General features: G+C 48.2%; 1 protein-coding gene across 1 annotated transcript in view; it reads left to right on the top strand.

Moving 5' to 3' along the window:
* Positions 1-12,324: 12,324 nt before the first annotated feature.
* The window catches only part of ARRB1 (arrestin beta 1), a 73,980-nt gene continuing 68,417 nt past the window's right edge, over positions 12,325-17,887 (top strand). Inside the window, exon 1 of the mRNA XM_012745058.3 lies at positions 12,325-12,463. Coding sequence (XP_012600512.1) covers positions 12,444-12,463 — 20 coding nt within the window. The 5' untranslated portion in view covers positions 12,325-12,443. The remainder of the gene's footprint in view (positions 12,464-17,887) is intronic.

Genomic DNA, 17,887 nt, shown 5'->3' with positions numbered 1-17,887 from the left:
ATTGCTTAAAATCAGGCCACATTTTCATATTTAAATAACAATTTTCTGGTATAATTTTGTATTTTTCCTGGAGTTTCTTGGCACCTTTCCTGTTCCTTTTTGAGAGAAGAAATGTGTGCCTTCTTTACCATATGACTAAGGGCTTCTAGCTTCTTCATTGTGCTATCGCCTGAAATTCACTTTTTTTCTTAAAAACATTCTAAAGACTTTGTTATAGGAGTCTGTTTTCCTGTCCTAATTTAAATAAAATACTTCCAGGCAAATAGTTATCATCATGGAGTTTCTTTTCAATGTATGTCTGGGTTAGTTCTATTGTTTCCTGGTTATTAGGTGGCTTAGGTCAAGCTCCCTAGAAGCAGAGCCGGACACATAGATTCTGGTGAAAGTGATCAATTGTGGGAATAATCTCAGAAGAGGAGGGAAGGAAGCAGGATAGGGCAGAAAAAGAAAGCTAAACTAGGAGGTATTCTTGGCTGGAGACTAGCTTCAGACTGGTCTCCCCTTGAGTCGGGGTGAGGGTGGGGGCATCTTATGCAGCAGATCTCAGCAGCCAGGCAATGCCCCAGACTGACAAAGGGGATTTGGGTGGTCACCGGCACTATCTACAATACCAGGGTGCTCCAGGTTCTCCAACCTGAGCATGCACCACCCTCACCTGGAGGGCTTGTTAAAATACAGATTGCTGGGCCCTCACCACCAGTTTCTGATTCAATAGGTCAGGGATGAGGCCCAAGCATCTGCTTTTTTTACAAGTTCCCGGATGCTGCTTCTGGAACTATCCTTTGAGAATCAAAGCACTACATTATATCTTCCTCTTTTGTTTTCCTAGACTGCAAGCTCAAGTAACTTTTTTTTTTTTGAGACAGAGTCTCGCTGTGTTGCCCAGGCTAGAGTACCGTGGCGTCAGCCTAGCTCACAGCAACCTCAAACTCCTGGGCTCAAGCGATCCTCCTGCCTCAGCCTCCTGAGTAGCTCGGACTACGGGCATGTGCCACCATGCCCGGCTAATTTTCTCTATTTTTAGTAGAGACAGAGTCTCACTCTTGCTCAGATTGGTGTCAAACTCTTGAGCTGAAGCAATCCTCCTACTTTGGCCTCCCAGAGTGCTAGAATTACAGGCGTCAGCCACTGTGCCTGGCCAAGCTCAAGTAACTTTTGTCAGCAAGAGTGCATGGAAGGTAAATTTTATTAGTTCTCACAAGTCTATTTTGCCTCTCTGCTTGTTTTGTAATTTGCAGGCCACTGTTTCATAGCTTCTAGCTTCAGAGAAGCCCAATGCTAATTTAATTTATTTATTCCCTTACAGATAATTTTTTTTAATTTTAGAGATGGGAGTTACTCTGTCACCTAGGCTGGAGTCCAATGGCCTGATCATAGCTCACTGTAACTGTAACAGAAGGAATGGTTTGAAAAAAATGGCAAAAATGTTCTATGTCTCTTTAAAACATCCCCCCCCCACCTTTTGGAGAGCTAGGACCTGCATCCCTGTCTCAGACCAGAGGTCAGGAGGGGCAGGGGACTGTCCTTTGTTCTTTGTGACACAGGAGATGGGATTAATTGGGCAGAGATCACAAGATTGTCTTAGCCAAAGACCAGATTGATCAAAACCTTTAAAAGCTTTGTATTTCTGCTCAGAAGCAGGATGCTGATACTTTGAGACGGGAGTCTGCCAACCTCCTCATTCGCTGGCAAATTAATAAATTCTCCCCCTTTTTTTTCCTTTCCCAGAAATGTTAATATAAATAAACTTCTCTTTCCTTCTCCTCAAACGACTTGTCCTCTCGTTCTTCTGGTGTGTCCTCAAAGACAAGTGCCAAGCTTTTGGTAACATAACCTTGAACTCCTGGGCTCAAGAGACTCTACTGCCTAACCTTCTGGAGTAGCAGGGAGTATAGGTGTGTGTTACCATGCTTGGCAAATTTTTTTTTTTAAAGACAGGATCTTGCTTTGTTGCCCAGATGTAAGGGCTATGGCATGATCATAGCTCACAGCAACCTCAAACTCCTGGACTCAAGTGATCCTCCTGCCTCAGCCTCCCAAGTAGCTTAGGCTACTTTTTCTGTTTTCTTTTTTGTTGAGACAGAGTCTCGCTTTGTGAGTGAGTGCCGTGGCATCAGCCTAGCTCACAGCAACCTCAAACTCCTGGGCTCAAGCAATCCTGTTGCCTCAGCCTCCTGAGTAGCTGGGACTACAGGCATGCACCACCATGCCCAGCTAATTTTTTCTATATATATTAATTGGCCAATTAATTTATTTCTATTTATAGTAGAGATGGGGTCTCGCTCTTGGTCAGGCTGGTTTCTAACTCCTGACCTTGATCAATCCACCTGCCTCGGCCTCCCAGAGTGCTAGGATTACAGGCATGAGCCACCACGCCTGGCCTAGGCTACTTTTCCTACTTTTTGTAGAGACAGTGTCTCACTCTTGTTCAAACTGGTCTTGAACTTCTGGGCCCAAGTGATCCTCTCTCCTTGGCCTCCCAAAATACTAGGATTACAGCCATGAGCCACTATGCCAGTCCTAATTTTTTTTTTTTTTTCCATAGAGACAGGGTCTTTCCATGTTTCCCAGGCTGGTTTTGAAATCCTGGCCTCCAGCAGTCCTCCTGCCTTAGCCTCACAAAGTGCTAGGATTAAAGGCGTGATCCACCTAGCAGGCCTAGTAACCTGGACCACTTGATTAAAGCACTGTTTGTCAGATTTTTCCACTTTAAAGTTACTATTTTTTTCCCTTTCCATGCTCTGTTCTTTGGCAGTGAGTCACTAAGTCCAGCACACATTCAAAGGAGGAGGGCCAATTAAGCTCCATCTGGAAGGGAAAGTATCTATATATATTATTTGGTATTCTTCTATAAGGAAGTTTTGCCCCTTCTTCCCCATGTATTTAGTTATTTAACCATTTGTTTAGATCAGTGTGGACTCATGTTTATTTATTTTATACTTTGGGCTATAATCCAGTATGACATTATTTATTTTGTCGCTCATATTGTTCCAGCTCTGGCTTGCTGAGAGCTTTCAGATTGGCTCCTGTGTCCCTTTGACATCCTCATTTTTTTTTTTTAGCACTTCCTTATTTTCTGGCACTAGCTTCTAGACTTTTTAATTATATTTTTTATTTGGGCAATCATATTTTTCATTTCCCGGGACTCTTTTATTGGCAGTTCTTTCTCATTTTTTTTTTTTTTTTTTTTTTTTTTACCTCCAAGGTTCTGCTTGATCTTTCTCATTTTATGAATCCAATACAAACTCACATTAGAATTTGTTTCTAATCATAATATTGAAAATGCTATGTATTGGATTGAAATGATCAGAATTACTCTCTAGATAAAGCATAGAGAACTTAATTATAGTTACAGAACATGTGTAAATGTCGTAACTCTTGGCAATGGAAAGTAATAGTATAACTGTCAGCCTCAGAAGGCTGGGGTGGAGGAGGAGAGATCAAACAGTGCACAGGTGCTCACTTTTTCATTTTACATAGTAGAAATCAAGAGATACCATCTAAAGTGGATAGAACTGGGAATAAATGTCTTAAGTGATTATTAATCAATAGAAGAATAAACTAACATTATAACATAATGTGGAAAGTATTGGAGATGAACATTAGTGAAAGTGAGCAAATGTCTTCATTTATTTCATGAAAGGAATCGATAAATGTCAATTCAGTTGACAAATTAAGAAATTGAGGTAGATGCATATTAATCAGATTTGTGGTCCAAGCCACCATAGCTAAAACCTGAAAAGGTTAAAATTGGTTTTTTTAGAGAGAGGGTGTAGGGCAGGCTGGGATGGGGTGGTGGGGACGGTGTGGCATGGGACTTTGGCTTTTCCCTTACTAATGTTCTGTATTGAAACATTTAAAAAAGTATGAAAAATAAAAAATAATTAAAATGTATATCAATATTGACTGTAGAAACACACAGGCCTTGATGGAATGTGCAGGATGGGAGGGGACGTGTTGGGGCTGGGTGGGGCAGGAAAGACATGTCCCTGCTTTGGAGGAGTGTAATGTGTGCCGAGGGGAAGGGGCTGTAGCTGCTGACCTAGAACATGTTGAGCTTCAGACCCTGTCTGGGGGCTGAAGATATGGAGCTGTCTTTGCTCTGGACATTTAAACCAATTGTTAAGAAAAGACTGCTGGGCCGGGCGTGGTGGCTCACGCCTGTAATCCTAGCACTCTGGGAGGCTGAGGCGGGTGGATTGCTTGAGGTCAGGAGTTCAAAACCAGCCTGAGCAAGAGCAAGACCCTGGCAAGACCCTGTCTCTAAATAGAAAGAAATTAATTGGCCAACTAATATATATAGAAAAAATAAGCCGGGCATCGTGGTGCATGCCTGTAGTCCCAGCTACTCGGGAAGTTTGAGGTTGCTAGGCTGCCACCACGGCACTCTATCTAGCCTGTGCAACAAAAACAAAGCGAGACTCTGTCTCGAAAAAAAAGAAAAGACTTCTGACCTTAGAGTTGGCGCTCCCTGCCGTAGGAGGGTATAGTCCACCAACACTTTTGTTTTCCAGTAAAGGAAGTTGGGGGCTTCCCAGGAGGTATGGTGACCAACTAGCCCAGTTTGCTGACAGCTGTCCTAGTTTTAAAACTCATATTCCTGCATTTCAGGAAACTCCTTGGTTTTGGGCAAACCTGTGCAGTTGATCACCCATCCAGGGAGGTAATTCTAGCCCACCCGCTCATTCCTCCTCAGTCTTGGTTCTGCTACAGGAGAACCTCTAGAGCCCCTAGCATGGCCAGCTTTCTGAATTTTGAAGGGTCTGCAGTAGTATGTGTGGGGGTGCAGATCAGGGAGCTGGTAATGCTGATTTCTGGATCATTAAAGGAAAGCAAAGACTCCAAGAAACGGAACTAGGAGAGGTGGGAATAGGGTAGAGTAAGGTAGGGTGGTTTCCCATCCTCCAGAATTAGCATGTCTGGGAGCATACAGTTTGGCCCTGGAAGGGACTAGATTGCTAGGCCCACACCATACCTTAAAATGCATTTATTCAATAAATATTTATTGAGGCCAGGTGCAGTTGCTCACACCTGCTAGCACTCTGGGAGGCTGAGGCAGGAGATCGCCTTAGGCCAGGAGTTCAAGACCAGCCTGAGCAAGAGCAAGACCCCAGCTCTCCAAACAATACAAAAATTAGCTGGGCATGGTGGTGCACGCCTGTAGTACCACAGCTTGATGATGAGGCAGAAGGATTGCTTGAGCCCAGGAGTTTGAGGTTGCTGTGAGCTATGATGACACCACTGCATTCGAGCACAGGTGGCAGAATGAGACTGCCCCCCACCAAAAAAAATTAACAAATAAATATTTATTTATTGAGTATCTACTATATACTAGGCTCTGATTAAGTTATAATACATTACACTCGTTCATTAACTTGGCCATGTTCTAGGCTCTGGGGATGCACAGCAGGGAACCAAACAACTACGGATACAAAGCTTACAATCCATAGGGGATGTTAACAATTGACCATATGGCGTATTTCCTTCCCATTAATCTATTTGTCTATCCTTACACTAGGACCATTCATTCTGTCTTCATAATTGTAGCTTCATAATAAAATCTTAAATCAGTTAGTATGGCTCCTCCAACTTTGTTCTTTTTTTTTTTTCTTTTTCAAGCTTGATTTGGTTATTCCCATATAGATGTCTACAAAAAAGTTTATTGTATTAGATTTATAGATCAATTTTGGGCAAAATAACGGGTTAATATTGAGTCTCCAAAACCATGAACTTGGTATTTTTTTTCAGTTATTTAGATCTTCTTTGATTTCTCTTACAGTGTTTTCTGATTATCACTATAAAGGTATTCTTGAGTATTTTATAGGTTTTGATGCTATTGTGAATAGATTTTTAAATCTCATTTTCATTTCTTTCCTTTTAGCATACAGAAACAATTGATTTTTATATATTGACTTCATTTATTAATTCTAGTAATTTTTTGTATGTTCCTTAGTATTTCTTTTCTTTCTTTCTTTTTCTTTTTTTTTTTTTTGAGAAAGGGTTTCTCACTTTGTTGCCTGGGCTAGAGTGCAGTGGTGCCATCATAGCTCACTGCAACCTCCACCTCCTTGGCTTAAGGGATCCTCTTCCCTCCTGAGTAGCTGGGACTATAGGTGCATATCACCGTGCCCAGCTAAGTTTTCTATTTTTTGTATGGATAGGGTCTCACTATGTTGTTTAAGCTGGTCTGGAACTCCTGGCCTCAAGTGATTATACTGCCCCGGTCTCCCAAAGGGCTATGACTATAGGCATATGCCACTGTGCCCTTTCCTTAGTCTTGTCTTTTCTTTTCTTTTTTTTTTTTTTTTGAGACAGAGTCTCACTTTGTTGCCCAGGCTAGAGTGAGTGCCGTGGTGTCAGCCTAGCTCACAGCAACTTCAAACTCCTGGACTCAAGTGATCCTACTGCCTCAGCCTCCCAAATAGTGGGACTACAGGCATGCGCCACCATGCCTGTCTAATTTTTTCTATATATATTGGTTGGCCAATTAATTTCTTTCTATTTTATAGTAGAGACGGGGTCTCACTCTTGCTCAGGCTGGTTTCGAACTCCTGACCTTGAGCAATCCCCCTGCCTCGGCCTCCCAGAATGCTAGGGTTACAGGCGTGAGCCACCGCGCCCAGCCCTTAGTATTTTCTATGTAAACAATCACATCATCTACAAATATAGACAGCCCCACTTCTTTTTTCTTAGTCTTTTATTTCTTTTTATTCCTTATTGGAATGGCTAAGGTCCCTGGTATTTTGTTAAATAGAAGGAGTGAGAACTGAGATCCTTGTCTTATTCTTGATATTGGGGGAAAGTGTTTTAGTCCATTCCTGCTGGACTATATAACAAAATACTTTATAACAAAATACTTTAGACTGGATAATTTATAAACTACAGAAATTTATTGCTCCCAGTTCTGGAGGCCAGGAAGTCCAAGATTAAGGCATGAGCAGAGTCTGTGTCTGGTGAGGGCCCGTTCCTCATGGCCTCTGTCGTGCTGCATCCTCACAGGGAAAAGGGGTGAATGAACTCCATTATGCCTCTTTTATAAGGGCACTAACCACTTCCTATGGGCCCCGCCTCTAAATACTACCACAATGAGGATTAAGTTTCAGCATGAATTTTGGAGGGACACAAACATTCAAACCACAGTGTTTCAGCTTTAAGTATCCTGTTATGCTGTAGGTTTTTCATAGTTTCACTTTATTGAATTGAAGAAGTTCCCTTGTATTGCTCATTTGCTGAGTGAAAGTTCTGATCACAAATGGATGCTGAATTTTGCCAAATGCTTTTTTCTGCTTCAGTTGAGATTAATCATATGGCCGTTCTCCTTTAATCTATAAATGTACTCAATTACATTGATTTTAGAATTTTAAGCCAACCTTATATCCCGAAATAAAACCCACTTGGTCATAATGTATTCTCTTTTTCACCTATGGCTAGATTCAATCTGCTATTTTGTTTAGTATTTTTTTGCATCTGAGTTCATGAGGAATATTTATCTATAGTTATTTTTTTCTTGTAATATCTTTTTTAGATTTTGGTATTAGGGTTTTCCTGGCTACATAAAACAAGTTGAGAAGTATTCCCTTCTTTATTTTCTGAATAAGTTTATGTAAGATTAGAATTAATTTTCCCTTAAATCTTTTTTAGAATTTACCATTGAAGTTTTCCAGACCTGGATTTTTTTGTGGCAGGGTTTTTGATTATAAAATTATATTTGGTTATGAACTCATATTTTCTATTCTTCTTGTGTCAATTTTGGTAATTTGTGTCTTTTAAGGTATTTACCTATTTTATCTGGGTTATTTATTTGCATAAAGTTGTTCCTAATTTCCCTTATCATACATTTCATGTCTGTAGGATCTGCATATTCCTGCTTTCATTCTTGATATTAGTAATTTGTGCTTTCTTTTTTTTAAAAAAAGGCAGTGTTAATAGTGATTTAATAATTTTGTTATTCTGTTTTCACAGTGCCAACATTTGGCTTTGTTGCTTTTCTCTATTTTTTTATTTTATTGATTTATATTCTTATATTACTTCCTTTCTTCCACTTTGGATTTAATTTGCTCTTTTTTTCTTTCTTTCCCTCTCTCTCTCTTTTATGTTTGAGACAGGATTTCACTTGCTGCCCAGGCTGGAGTGCAGTGGCATAATCATAGCTCACTGCAGCCTTGAACTCCTGGGCTTAACCAATCCTCCCACCTCAGTCTGCTGAATAGCTGAGACTACAGACTCACGCCACCACACTCAGCTATAAATTTTTATATTTTTGTAGAAATGGGTCTTATTACGATGCCCAGCTGGTCTTGAATTCTTAGCCTCAAGCAATCCTTCTACCTCAGCTTCCCAAAGTGCTGGGATTACAGGGATGAGGCACCATGCCTGGACATATTTTCTTTATTCTTAGGGTAGAAACTTGGATTAATGATTTTAAACCTTTGTACTAAAAGTGTGTAAAACTATACATTCCCCACAAAACACTGCTTTAAGTATTAATACATCCCACAAATGTTTGTATGCATTTTCTTTATCATTCAGTTCAAAAATAATTTCATTTTTTCCCTTGTGATTTCCTCTTTGATCCATGGGCTATTTGTCCATATACTTATCATTGAGAGCTTGTTAGACAGACCTAAAACAGCCCCTGCCGCGCTGGGCAGCAGCCCGTCTCTGAACCTGCTTCCTCGGGATATGTCCCCATCTTCCTTCCAGTGCCCCTCCCTTCTCTGTGCTTTGGCCACAGATCCGTCTGAGTTCCCCCAAAGTGTCATGCCCTTTCCTTCCTCCCTAGCTTTGCAGCTGTTGTGTGTCCTCTTCCTGGAATGGAGTTATCATTCCTCCCCTGAACTGCTGACACCATGTTCTAACTGGTCTTCCCCTCTGTACCCCTCTGGTCCACGTCCAATCCATTCTTCACACAGCAGCCAGAGTGATGCTCTCCAAACGTTTGTCTGCGCATGTCACTCTCTCCTTGGCTCCTTCACTGATCTTTGGATGAAGACCAAATTCCTTACACCACTCTGCAGGCCAGCGTGGTCTGGTTCCTGCCTACTTCTCCAGCTTTGTTGGGAGACACTTAGGAGGTAGAAGTCTGGGGCTGGGTTGTTATGAACCGAGGTGGGCAAGGCAGGAATCAAGGATCACACTTAGGTTTCTGGTTGAGCTTGAGTTAGGGAAGCTCCTTAGTTTATTTTTTTCTGAGACAGAGTCTCACTCTGTCGCCGGAGCTAGAGAGGGGTGGGGGTCAGCCTAGCTCACAGCAACCTCAAACTCCTGGGCTCAGGTAATCTTCCTATCTCGGTCTCCGGAGTAGTTGGGACTACAAGTGTGCACCACTATGCCAGGCTAATTTTTTATATTTTTAATAGAGATGGGGTCTCACTCTTATTCAGGCTGATCTTGAACTCCTGACCTCAAGCACTCCTCCCACCTCGGCCTCCCAGAGTGCTAGGATTACAGGTGTGAGCCACTGTGCCCAGCCCCTTAGTTTCTTAATTCCTAACATCTCAAAGGAGAGTACCCATCAGCCTCAAGCCCTTTGTGAACAGGGAGCTGAAAACTCAGCCACCCATGCACCACCCACTCACTCACACTGTAGTCTGACATTCAGCAACCTGACCGGTTGGCAAAGCTTTGCATTTGAGCCTTTGCTCTACCTTTCATTTGCTATGGTTTTGGCTTAGGCAGTTTCCTTCTTAAAGTTTTGTTTCATAAAGCAGGAATAATATTGCCTTTCTCATTTTGAATAAGAAATTTTTATTGTGAGTGGAAAATTTCAGACATGTGACTGGCCTGAGTTGGGACATAGTTGGAGCTGACCATCTCCTATGAGCCTCAGCTGTAGAATCCATTTGCCATTTAGAAAAGTCACCCTGGTGCTCAGGGAAGGGTGTACTACTCATGGGTTGAGACAGGAAGGATGGAGCTGTCCAGTCCTCTCAACTGTGGCTCCCCTTGCAGGAATGTATAGGGAGAATGGAACAAACAGACCCTACCCCGAGCCTCTGGGTCATCCTGGATCCTCCGCTATCCACAGCCAGTCCCTCAGCTGGTGCTGTGAGCTCCAACTCTGCATATTACCTGACAGGTAAAGCAAATGTGCCTCCTTAACTCCTCTGCCCCCATTCCAGATCCCTCCCTGGAATGGAGGTTCTGTTTGTCCTGTTGACCACTGGTTTGTAAGTTCCTAGAACCACACATGGCAGGCACACTGTGGCTGTTGAATAAAGAATAAATCAAGGGCCAGATTCTGGCTCTACTATGTTTAACTTCCCTTTGGGGAGGACTGGAGGAAGGCAGGTCAGAGGCCAGGGTCCAGAGGAGGCCATGGATTTAGGCAAATGACTTAGCTTCTCTGATTTATAAAAAAGATAAAATGACACTTATCTTATAGAATTATGAGCATCAAGTAGCGCCGGGCACACCACACACCCCCTTGTGAAGTTTACAGGCTAGTGGGGATGGACAGTACTTGGAATCCTGTGTGTTGACTCCATAGTGAACCAATCTGCGTAGTGTCCCCAAATGTTAGAGCCATGCTTTCCAAATTGGGCTGGGGAAAGCAGTGTGGGTGTAGGGGTTATCTGAAACCCCCTGCCGTACCTTTTTGGACTGTTTTACTCAAAGTAATTTAAAACACTATTTTTATAGTAGAATAAACATAAATATTTATTGAGTAGAATGAAGAATTTGCCTGAATTTTAAAATTCGGATGATTTGGGCACCAGTATGGAGAGAACCACTGGAGATTATCCGGTTTGGTCAAACCTGTGTTTTTTAGGTGGGGAAACTGTGATGCAGAGAGTGGCATGACCTGGCCTCTCCATCCTGGTTAGGGGCCTCTCTGGCTCACAAAGTGACCCTCTTGTCATCAAGGAGGACTCTAGTCTGCTCCTTTCAAGATTCCGGACTTGTGTAGGAACAGCAGGTGGTTTCCTCTCCTTCCTGTGTAGGGGTGAGGGGGGACCCCAGAGACCAAGACCGGGAGGAGGGCTCTAGGCTATTTCTCCTGGCTCCTGACATAGCCCAGATGTGGACTACCCTGCCTGCCCATCAGCACCCCCCACACCAAATCTGGACATAATTATAGTAATTATACTGGGATATCATTACCAACTATATATAAACAGCCTAGGTAACTGCTTCTGAGCATAATTACTGGAGATGTTTACATACCCACAACAGCATCATAGTAAATGATAGCTTCCTTTCCCTTTAATACTCCAATAGAAGGGAGCTATCCGGGCTAATTAGCCAAATCCCAGCAGTGAGGGTGTGGGAAAGACCTCACACTCTCCCACTAGTTACAAAGCAGGGTCCTGACCAGGATTTCACGGGACATCAAGAAGCCTGCAGAGGGGTGGGCTAACGTCTTCTGGGCACCTACTATGAGCAGGTACTCAGGGAAGGCCAGCAAACAGGAGCAAGTTCTTTCAACTTAAGAACCATTCTGCAAGCTGATATTAGTATTCCCACTTTACAGGTCTGGAAACAGGTCCTGAGAGGCCTGGTGTCCAAAGTCACCCACAGCAGGCAAGGGAGCTGGGCCTCAGGCTCTCCACCCTGCTACCTGGCCAGGGCATGCTCCCCTGCTCTGCCCTCTTCCTTATCTCTTCTACTCACAGCTTCCTCTTTCTGGGCCAACACCCGCCACCTCTGCTAGCCTCCGGTCCCTCTCTCACCCTCCTCAGTTCCCCAGCGTCCACGCAGTCTACTGCCCCCTCGGCCCCTTCTGCTTGTCCCTGTTGGGTGTCTGGGTGTTACCTCTCCAGAGGGGAGCTGGGGGGCAGGGGTTGAGGGGAGGGTGAGGGAGGGTGGAGCGTGGGGCCAGGGCCTTGCCAGGCGTCTGGAATCTCCCCCAAGCAGGGGCGCAGCTGGGAGCTCGGCTCTGGGGTCCGCAGACCTCCTCTTTCCACCCACCCGCGCACACAAAGGCTGCCCTGGCGTGCGCGGGGGAGCGCGCTCGCACCCACGGCCGTGCGCACACACGCACAACTGCACAGGGACGTGCACACTCCTCCATCCACACAAATATACTCCTTAATAGGCCCGCGCACACAGCCGTGCGCCTTCGCGTGCACCCCCCCCCCCCACACACACACGCACGCAAACACAGGCACACGCGCACCCGGGTAGACCCCAAATGCCGACCACCCGGCCCTGACGCGTCTCGCCGCCCTGCCCTGGGCTCACTGGGCGGGCGCGCACACGCAGACGCGCACACTCCGACACACGCACACCCCGCACACTTCCACGCCCCTGGCCGCGGCCCGGGCGCTGCACGGCTCGGTGCGGCGGGCGGAGACCGGGGGCGGGGGCGGGGGCGGCGGCCGCGAGAGCGGAGGAGGCGGAGCAGGGAGCCGGGAGCTGGCTGGCCCGCGCTCCTCCTGCTGGCCGGGGATTTTCCAGCCTAGGCGCTGACGCCGCGGACCTCCCTGCGGCCGCCGCGGACCATGGGTGACAAAGGGACACGGTGAGTGCGGGCGGCCGCCCGGCCTGGCGCGCGTAGGGGCGACGTGGGAGAGGGCACGGGCGGGTCTTCCAGTCGGCGTCCTGGCTCTGCATTCGCGGTCACCCCAGGACCTGGCAGCCGGCTGTCTTCCACCGGAGGTCTCCTGTGTGGTCTCTGGCAGGGGCCGTTGGCGTGGGTACCGAGAAGGCTAGGACCCTGCCGCCCCCTGTGGGCCGCAGCTCTTGGCCAGGATACACACACACACACACACACACACACACACACACACTCACACACTCACACACTCTCACTTGCTCGCTGACACCCAGCACCGGCTGGCAGATGCAGAGACGCATGGGACAGGTTGATACACGGGCACACTAACCCATGGGCACATGCATGCTGGCACACACACAGTCAACCACTGGCACAGGTTCATCACACACGGTGACATGCCGCTGTCACACACACTCCCTGGTACACATGCATCAGCCAGCACATTCTTGCCGACAGCCCTGTTGGCATGCACACTCCAACACACACGGCTCTAACACACCCTCGTGCTGGCACACATGTGGCCATACACTGATACACACATACATGCTGTCGCCTGCACTCGCTGTAACAAACACTCTTGCTGGCACACACATTTTGTTGTCACCCTTACTGACACATGTCTTACCCACACAGTGGAGCGCAAGGCCATGCCAACACTGGCTCCTACAGACACACATCAGACTAGTGTCCACACAGATTGGCACCCCATGGGCACAGGCTGCCAGACCCTAGGGCTGCTGACACACTCATCCAGGCCCAGCATGGCGAGAGGTGGGAACACACATATCACACAGGGTGGAGTCGCCCCCCTGGAGCCTGGGAAAAACAGGTCCCCTCCATCTACTGTTTTGTCTCCCTCTGCCCTCCTGAGGGGTGGCTGGCCAGGGGCTCTTTTGAACTGAGGGTGGGGAGAGCAGCTCCTGTCTTCCTGGCCCTGAAAGACTCTGAAAGGGAGAGTCTATGCTTCCAGTGGGAAACTGGGACAAAAGGGGGAGGGGTCTGGGACAGGGCAGCCCCGGGACAGCCCTTCAGAGGAGACGGGCCCTGGTCAGAGGCTCAGCATTGCGCCTGATGTCCCCTTCTCGTTCCCACCCCTGAGTCCTCTGCTGGGACTCCTCTTCTCAGCCCTTTTGCTTGTGCTCCCTCTTTCTCATTTTGCTGCTTTACCCTCTCCCATCCTTGTGTCCCACTTCCCCCTCCCCCCTCCCCTCTCTCCTCCCTGCTTCCAACATTCATTTCCTGAGCTCCTGCTGTGCACTAGGTGTAGTGTAGGGGTGCGAGGCCCACTTCTCCCCTGAGGGTGCTGACAGTGGAGAGAGAAACCATCACAGTAGTCACCACATTTGGGGGCCACTGACAAAGCCATTTTTCACCCACTGCCTCTGAGATTGTCTTCCAATAGCATGAGAAAGGTCTTCAGAGATTGTTTCCATTTTCCAGGAGAAGAAACTGAGACTCAGAGGTAACTTAGGCTCTTAATGTTTAGAAATTGCTTCCCAGCCATCCTCCTGCCACCTCTTTCGGGACGTTCATTTTGCTCTTCCTGTTTTCTGACAGGGTAACCAGAGGCTTAGAGAGGCCACTTGACTTGCTTTAGGTCAGGAGGGGCCAGAGGGAGGGCAGAGGCTGGGGCCCACTAGGTCTGTCTTTGCGGCTGGCCCTTGGGCACCACTAGGCCCTTCACAGGCCCCAGGTTTGAGGGCCAGGAAAGGGTGCCCACTCTGTGCTGGAGGCCCAGGCTTGTGGGGGAGATGGCAGGTCATGGGGTATCTGTGTGCACCTTGATGGCCAATCCCCATTGTGGTGGCTGGACAGCACTGTGATCCAGGCCTCTGTCCTCAGCAGGAAGGTATGTGACTCCCTCTCCTGCCACCTCTGCCTCCCCACAGCCATGATCCTTCTGACCTGTGAGGTCAGGCTTTTCTCCCTGCAGGACATAGCAGGGAGTCAGGAGTCATTCTCTCCTCCTTTGTTCCTCCTGTGCTACTTTGTGGTTGGGGTGACTCAGCCCCTCTTGGGCCTCTCTCTGTGACTTAGAGAGGAGTGTCATTGCTCCTCTGCTGGCATGGGTTGTCAGCAGGGCGAGGATACCATGGACTTCCAGGCACCTGATGGAGACCCTGTCTCTGGGACCAGGGCTTTTTCCATGACTCCCTCTGCTCTGTCTCTAACTCACTGGTGCACCTTGGGGGTGTTGGGCAATTGCCTTCACCTTTCTGTACCTTAGTTTTCCCATCTGTGAATTGGAGCTATCAATACTTACATTCTTCAGGACTCTCCTTGTATTTAGTGCATTCACTGGTCAGGGAAAGGTGCTGCCTGAAGCTTGGAGCCAAAGCCTGGCTACACTCCACTCAATGGTGGCCCTGTCCTTCCCTCAGACAGCCCCACGAGGTCTCCTTCTCCCTTTCCAGGCAGTTTCCTGAGTAATTTGGAAGTCAAGGACAAAATCAATAATGGGCTGTACTGTCTCATTCCATAAGCTGTGGGATTCACTTTACCTGTGACTTGGAAGAGGACGTTGCAAATGGCCAGTACCGTGAGGGTCAGGAGTCATCCATCCCTCCATTTGGCATTGCATGCCCTGCGTGAAAGTGACAATGAAAATTAATCAGCAGCTGTTACTGCCCTCTAGGAACTCCCAGGACCAAGGGGCAAAAGGGGACGAGACAAATTCAGAGCAGGAATCTGCTGGTTCTGTAACAAGGTGCTCTGGGGACAATCATATATTCGCCACCAAATGTTGCCTGAGTGCCTTCTGGGTGCCCGGGGCTGGGAGTTCAGAGACGAATGAGTCCACTCTGCCTCGCAAGGGTTTAGAGCAGAGCAGGTGGTTATGATGCAGGGTGACATGTGCTGTGGGAGGCCTTAGAAGGAGTCCCCAACCCAGTCCGGGCGGGGGGCATGGCGAAGGAAGATTTCCTGGGAAGGAGGTGGCACTGGAACTACTGAGCTTCATCTGGAAGGATGAAGAAGCCAGGGGGTGGGATTGGGCCGGGGCTGCAGGGTGTGCAAAACCTTGCGTGCGGCTTAGGGGCTGGGCAGGGGATGATGGGCGGGCCTTAAGAGGTGAGCACCGGCTGGTCATCAACAGCTCGAGAATGTCAAGCTAAGGAGAGAGGATTTCCTCCTGAAGGCGCTGGTAATTCAGAGAATTCGAGGCCGTGGAGGGGTGGGAGCAGATTTTCATTTCAGAGAAGTGTCTTTGGCAGTGGCACGGAGGGTGGGTGGGAGGAGCAGGCCTAGAAGTGGGGAGACCAGTGAGGAGGTCACTGGCTGGGGAGGAACCTGGACTAAGGCTGCAGAGAGGATGGAACTGAGAAATACGAATAGGAGTAAGCAGGGGGGTCCATCGGCCTTGCTGATTGGTTGGACCTTTGTCGGGTGTCTGGCGTGTGTTAGAATTCTGAGCACAGTCTCATTGTATTCTCCCAGTGATCTGGTATTGTAGGGATTGCTGTTCCCCTTTTGCAGATGAGGAAATGGACCAAGGGAGATTAAGCATTTGTCTACTGTCATTCACTCAGCAAGCGTGTAAACCCAGGCTTTTTGTCACAAAGTCCTCTCTGCCACTCCACACTTTTGCCCAGAGGGAAGGGGGCTTGTCTGGCTCACAGTTGGCCTCCCCAGAGGGAGGCCCCAGCCTCAAGTTTTGCATCCTTTCTAGGCCTTGCTATTCTCACTAACTCAATAGGCAACATGAAGGATCAGATTTAGACAACAGGAAGGACTTTCTGAGAGAGAGGCAGTCGGATGGAATGGAATTTCCTTTCCTGCAGATGTTTATGAACTCCTCTTTTTTCAGGGAGAGGAGGGTGGCTGTGACGGGGTCGTGTAATCACCAGCTCTCTGTGAACCTTGGCTGTCATTTCTCATGGCGGTTAAGCCCTGTGTGACCCATCCTGGCTGGCACATGGGGAAGTCCTGTGGCTTTGGCCAGCGTTGCTGTGGGGCTGCTGGGAGTGGTAGTGTTGAGCCTGGCCCCGCTGTCTCTGATCCCTGCTTCCAGGCCAGCTTCTGGGCTTCAGACTTCTCCATGGCTCTCTTCCAGATTTGGGCCTTCTTGCCTGAGGTTGCAGCTTCCCATTGGCATGAGTTCAGGGGTCCTGAGTTGTGGGCTTGCAACTTCCTGGGCTTCTGACACTTTGGGGTGGTGACAATGGCAGAACAGCAGGCTGGGAGTCAGTACAGCCCCCGGCCATCCTCCACTGCTGCCAGAAGGGCCATGCTGCCCATCTGGCTGAGGGCTGCAGAGCCGGAGCAGCTTGGTGGAGGGGCAGGGCCGAGTGCTCTAGGCTGGAAGTTGCGGAAGATGCAGGGAGGCTTCTGTATACCTGGATCTGGATCTTGGGGTAGGAATCAAGGTGGGAGGCAGCGGTTTGAAAGTCTTCCTTGTGGAGATGGCAATTGACTTGGGGAATGTGGATAGGAAGAGGGGATGAGCAGGGATCGCTGGGGCTTGGAGGATACCAGTGCCTGGGGACGGAGAGAAGAGGGAGACCTGAAGGGAGGCTGTGTTCTGGGAGCCAGAGAAGCAGGGAAGGAACCGCAGCGGGTGGGCTGGAGCAAGACCCCTCAGATTTAGCCAGGGGGCAGTGGCTAGTGACATGGGGCTGTGGTGGAGTGGTGAGGGCAAAGCTGGACTACAGGGGCCAGAGGAGGGAGGGAGGACCCTGCTTTTCTACATGCCTGGGGCTGAGCCTCTTGGAGGAAGGGCGTGAGGCCCTAAGCTGCGGGCAGTGGGAGTTAGGGGCTTGGGGACCGGGGGTGGTTATCCCAGCCACCCCCTTCCTCTGTCTCATGTTCAGAGGCATAAGACCATTGCCCTGTGCTGTCATTGCAGGCTCAGGCTGAGAGGTGGAGGGACATTGGTGAAGTGGGAGCTGCTCCCAGGGGAAGGCGTGCACTGTGGTGGGGAAGGCGTGCACTGTGGTGGCTCCAGAAAGCAGGGGCATCTGACTCAGGTGGGGGACTTGGGGAAGGCTTCCTGGAGGAGGTGACCCCTGAGGTGGGTGCTGGAGCATGAGAAAGGCTTAGGCAGGAGGAGGGTGTTCTTGACACAAGGAAGAGCCTATGGATTTGTTCTATAAAATTTGAATTCTGTCAAAAGGCCTCACCCAAGCATGCAGAAGGCCACATGCAGCCCCAAGGCCACAGGTTCCCCACCCCTGGGCCCTATGCCAAGGGGCAGATGCTGGGTGCAGGTGTGGGAGTGTGAGGGGTGAGGCTGTAGAAAAAGGGGCAGCCCTGGCCAGCAGGCCTTGGGTACTGGAGTGAGTGTGTTTCAAGATACTTTCTTATTCATTCATTCGTACCTCAGGTGCCTTAGTTCCCCAACCGGAGCTCCTTGTGGTTCAGAGCTATTTCTGCTTCCTGGTTGTTGGTCCA

This window comes from Microcebus murinus, chromosome 4 (genome assembly GCF_040939455.1).
Source record: "Microcebus murinus isolate Inina chromosome 4, M.murinus_Inina_mat1.0, whole genome shotgun sequence".
In the NCBI taxonomy this organism is placed as follows: Eukaryota; Metazoa; Chordata; class Mammalia; order Primates; family Cheirogaleidae; genus Microcebus; species Microcebus murinus.
The sequence above is the reverse complement of the archived record's forward strand: the minus strand, read 5'-3'. Positions and strand labels throughout refer to the sequence as shown.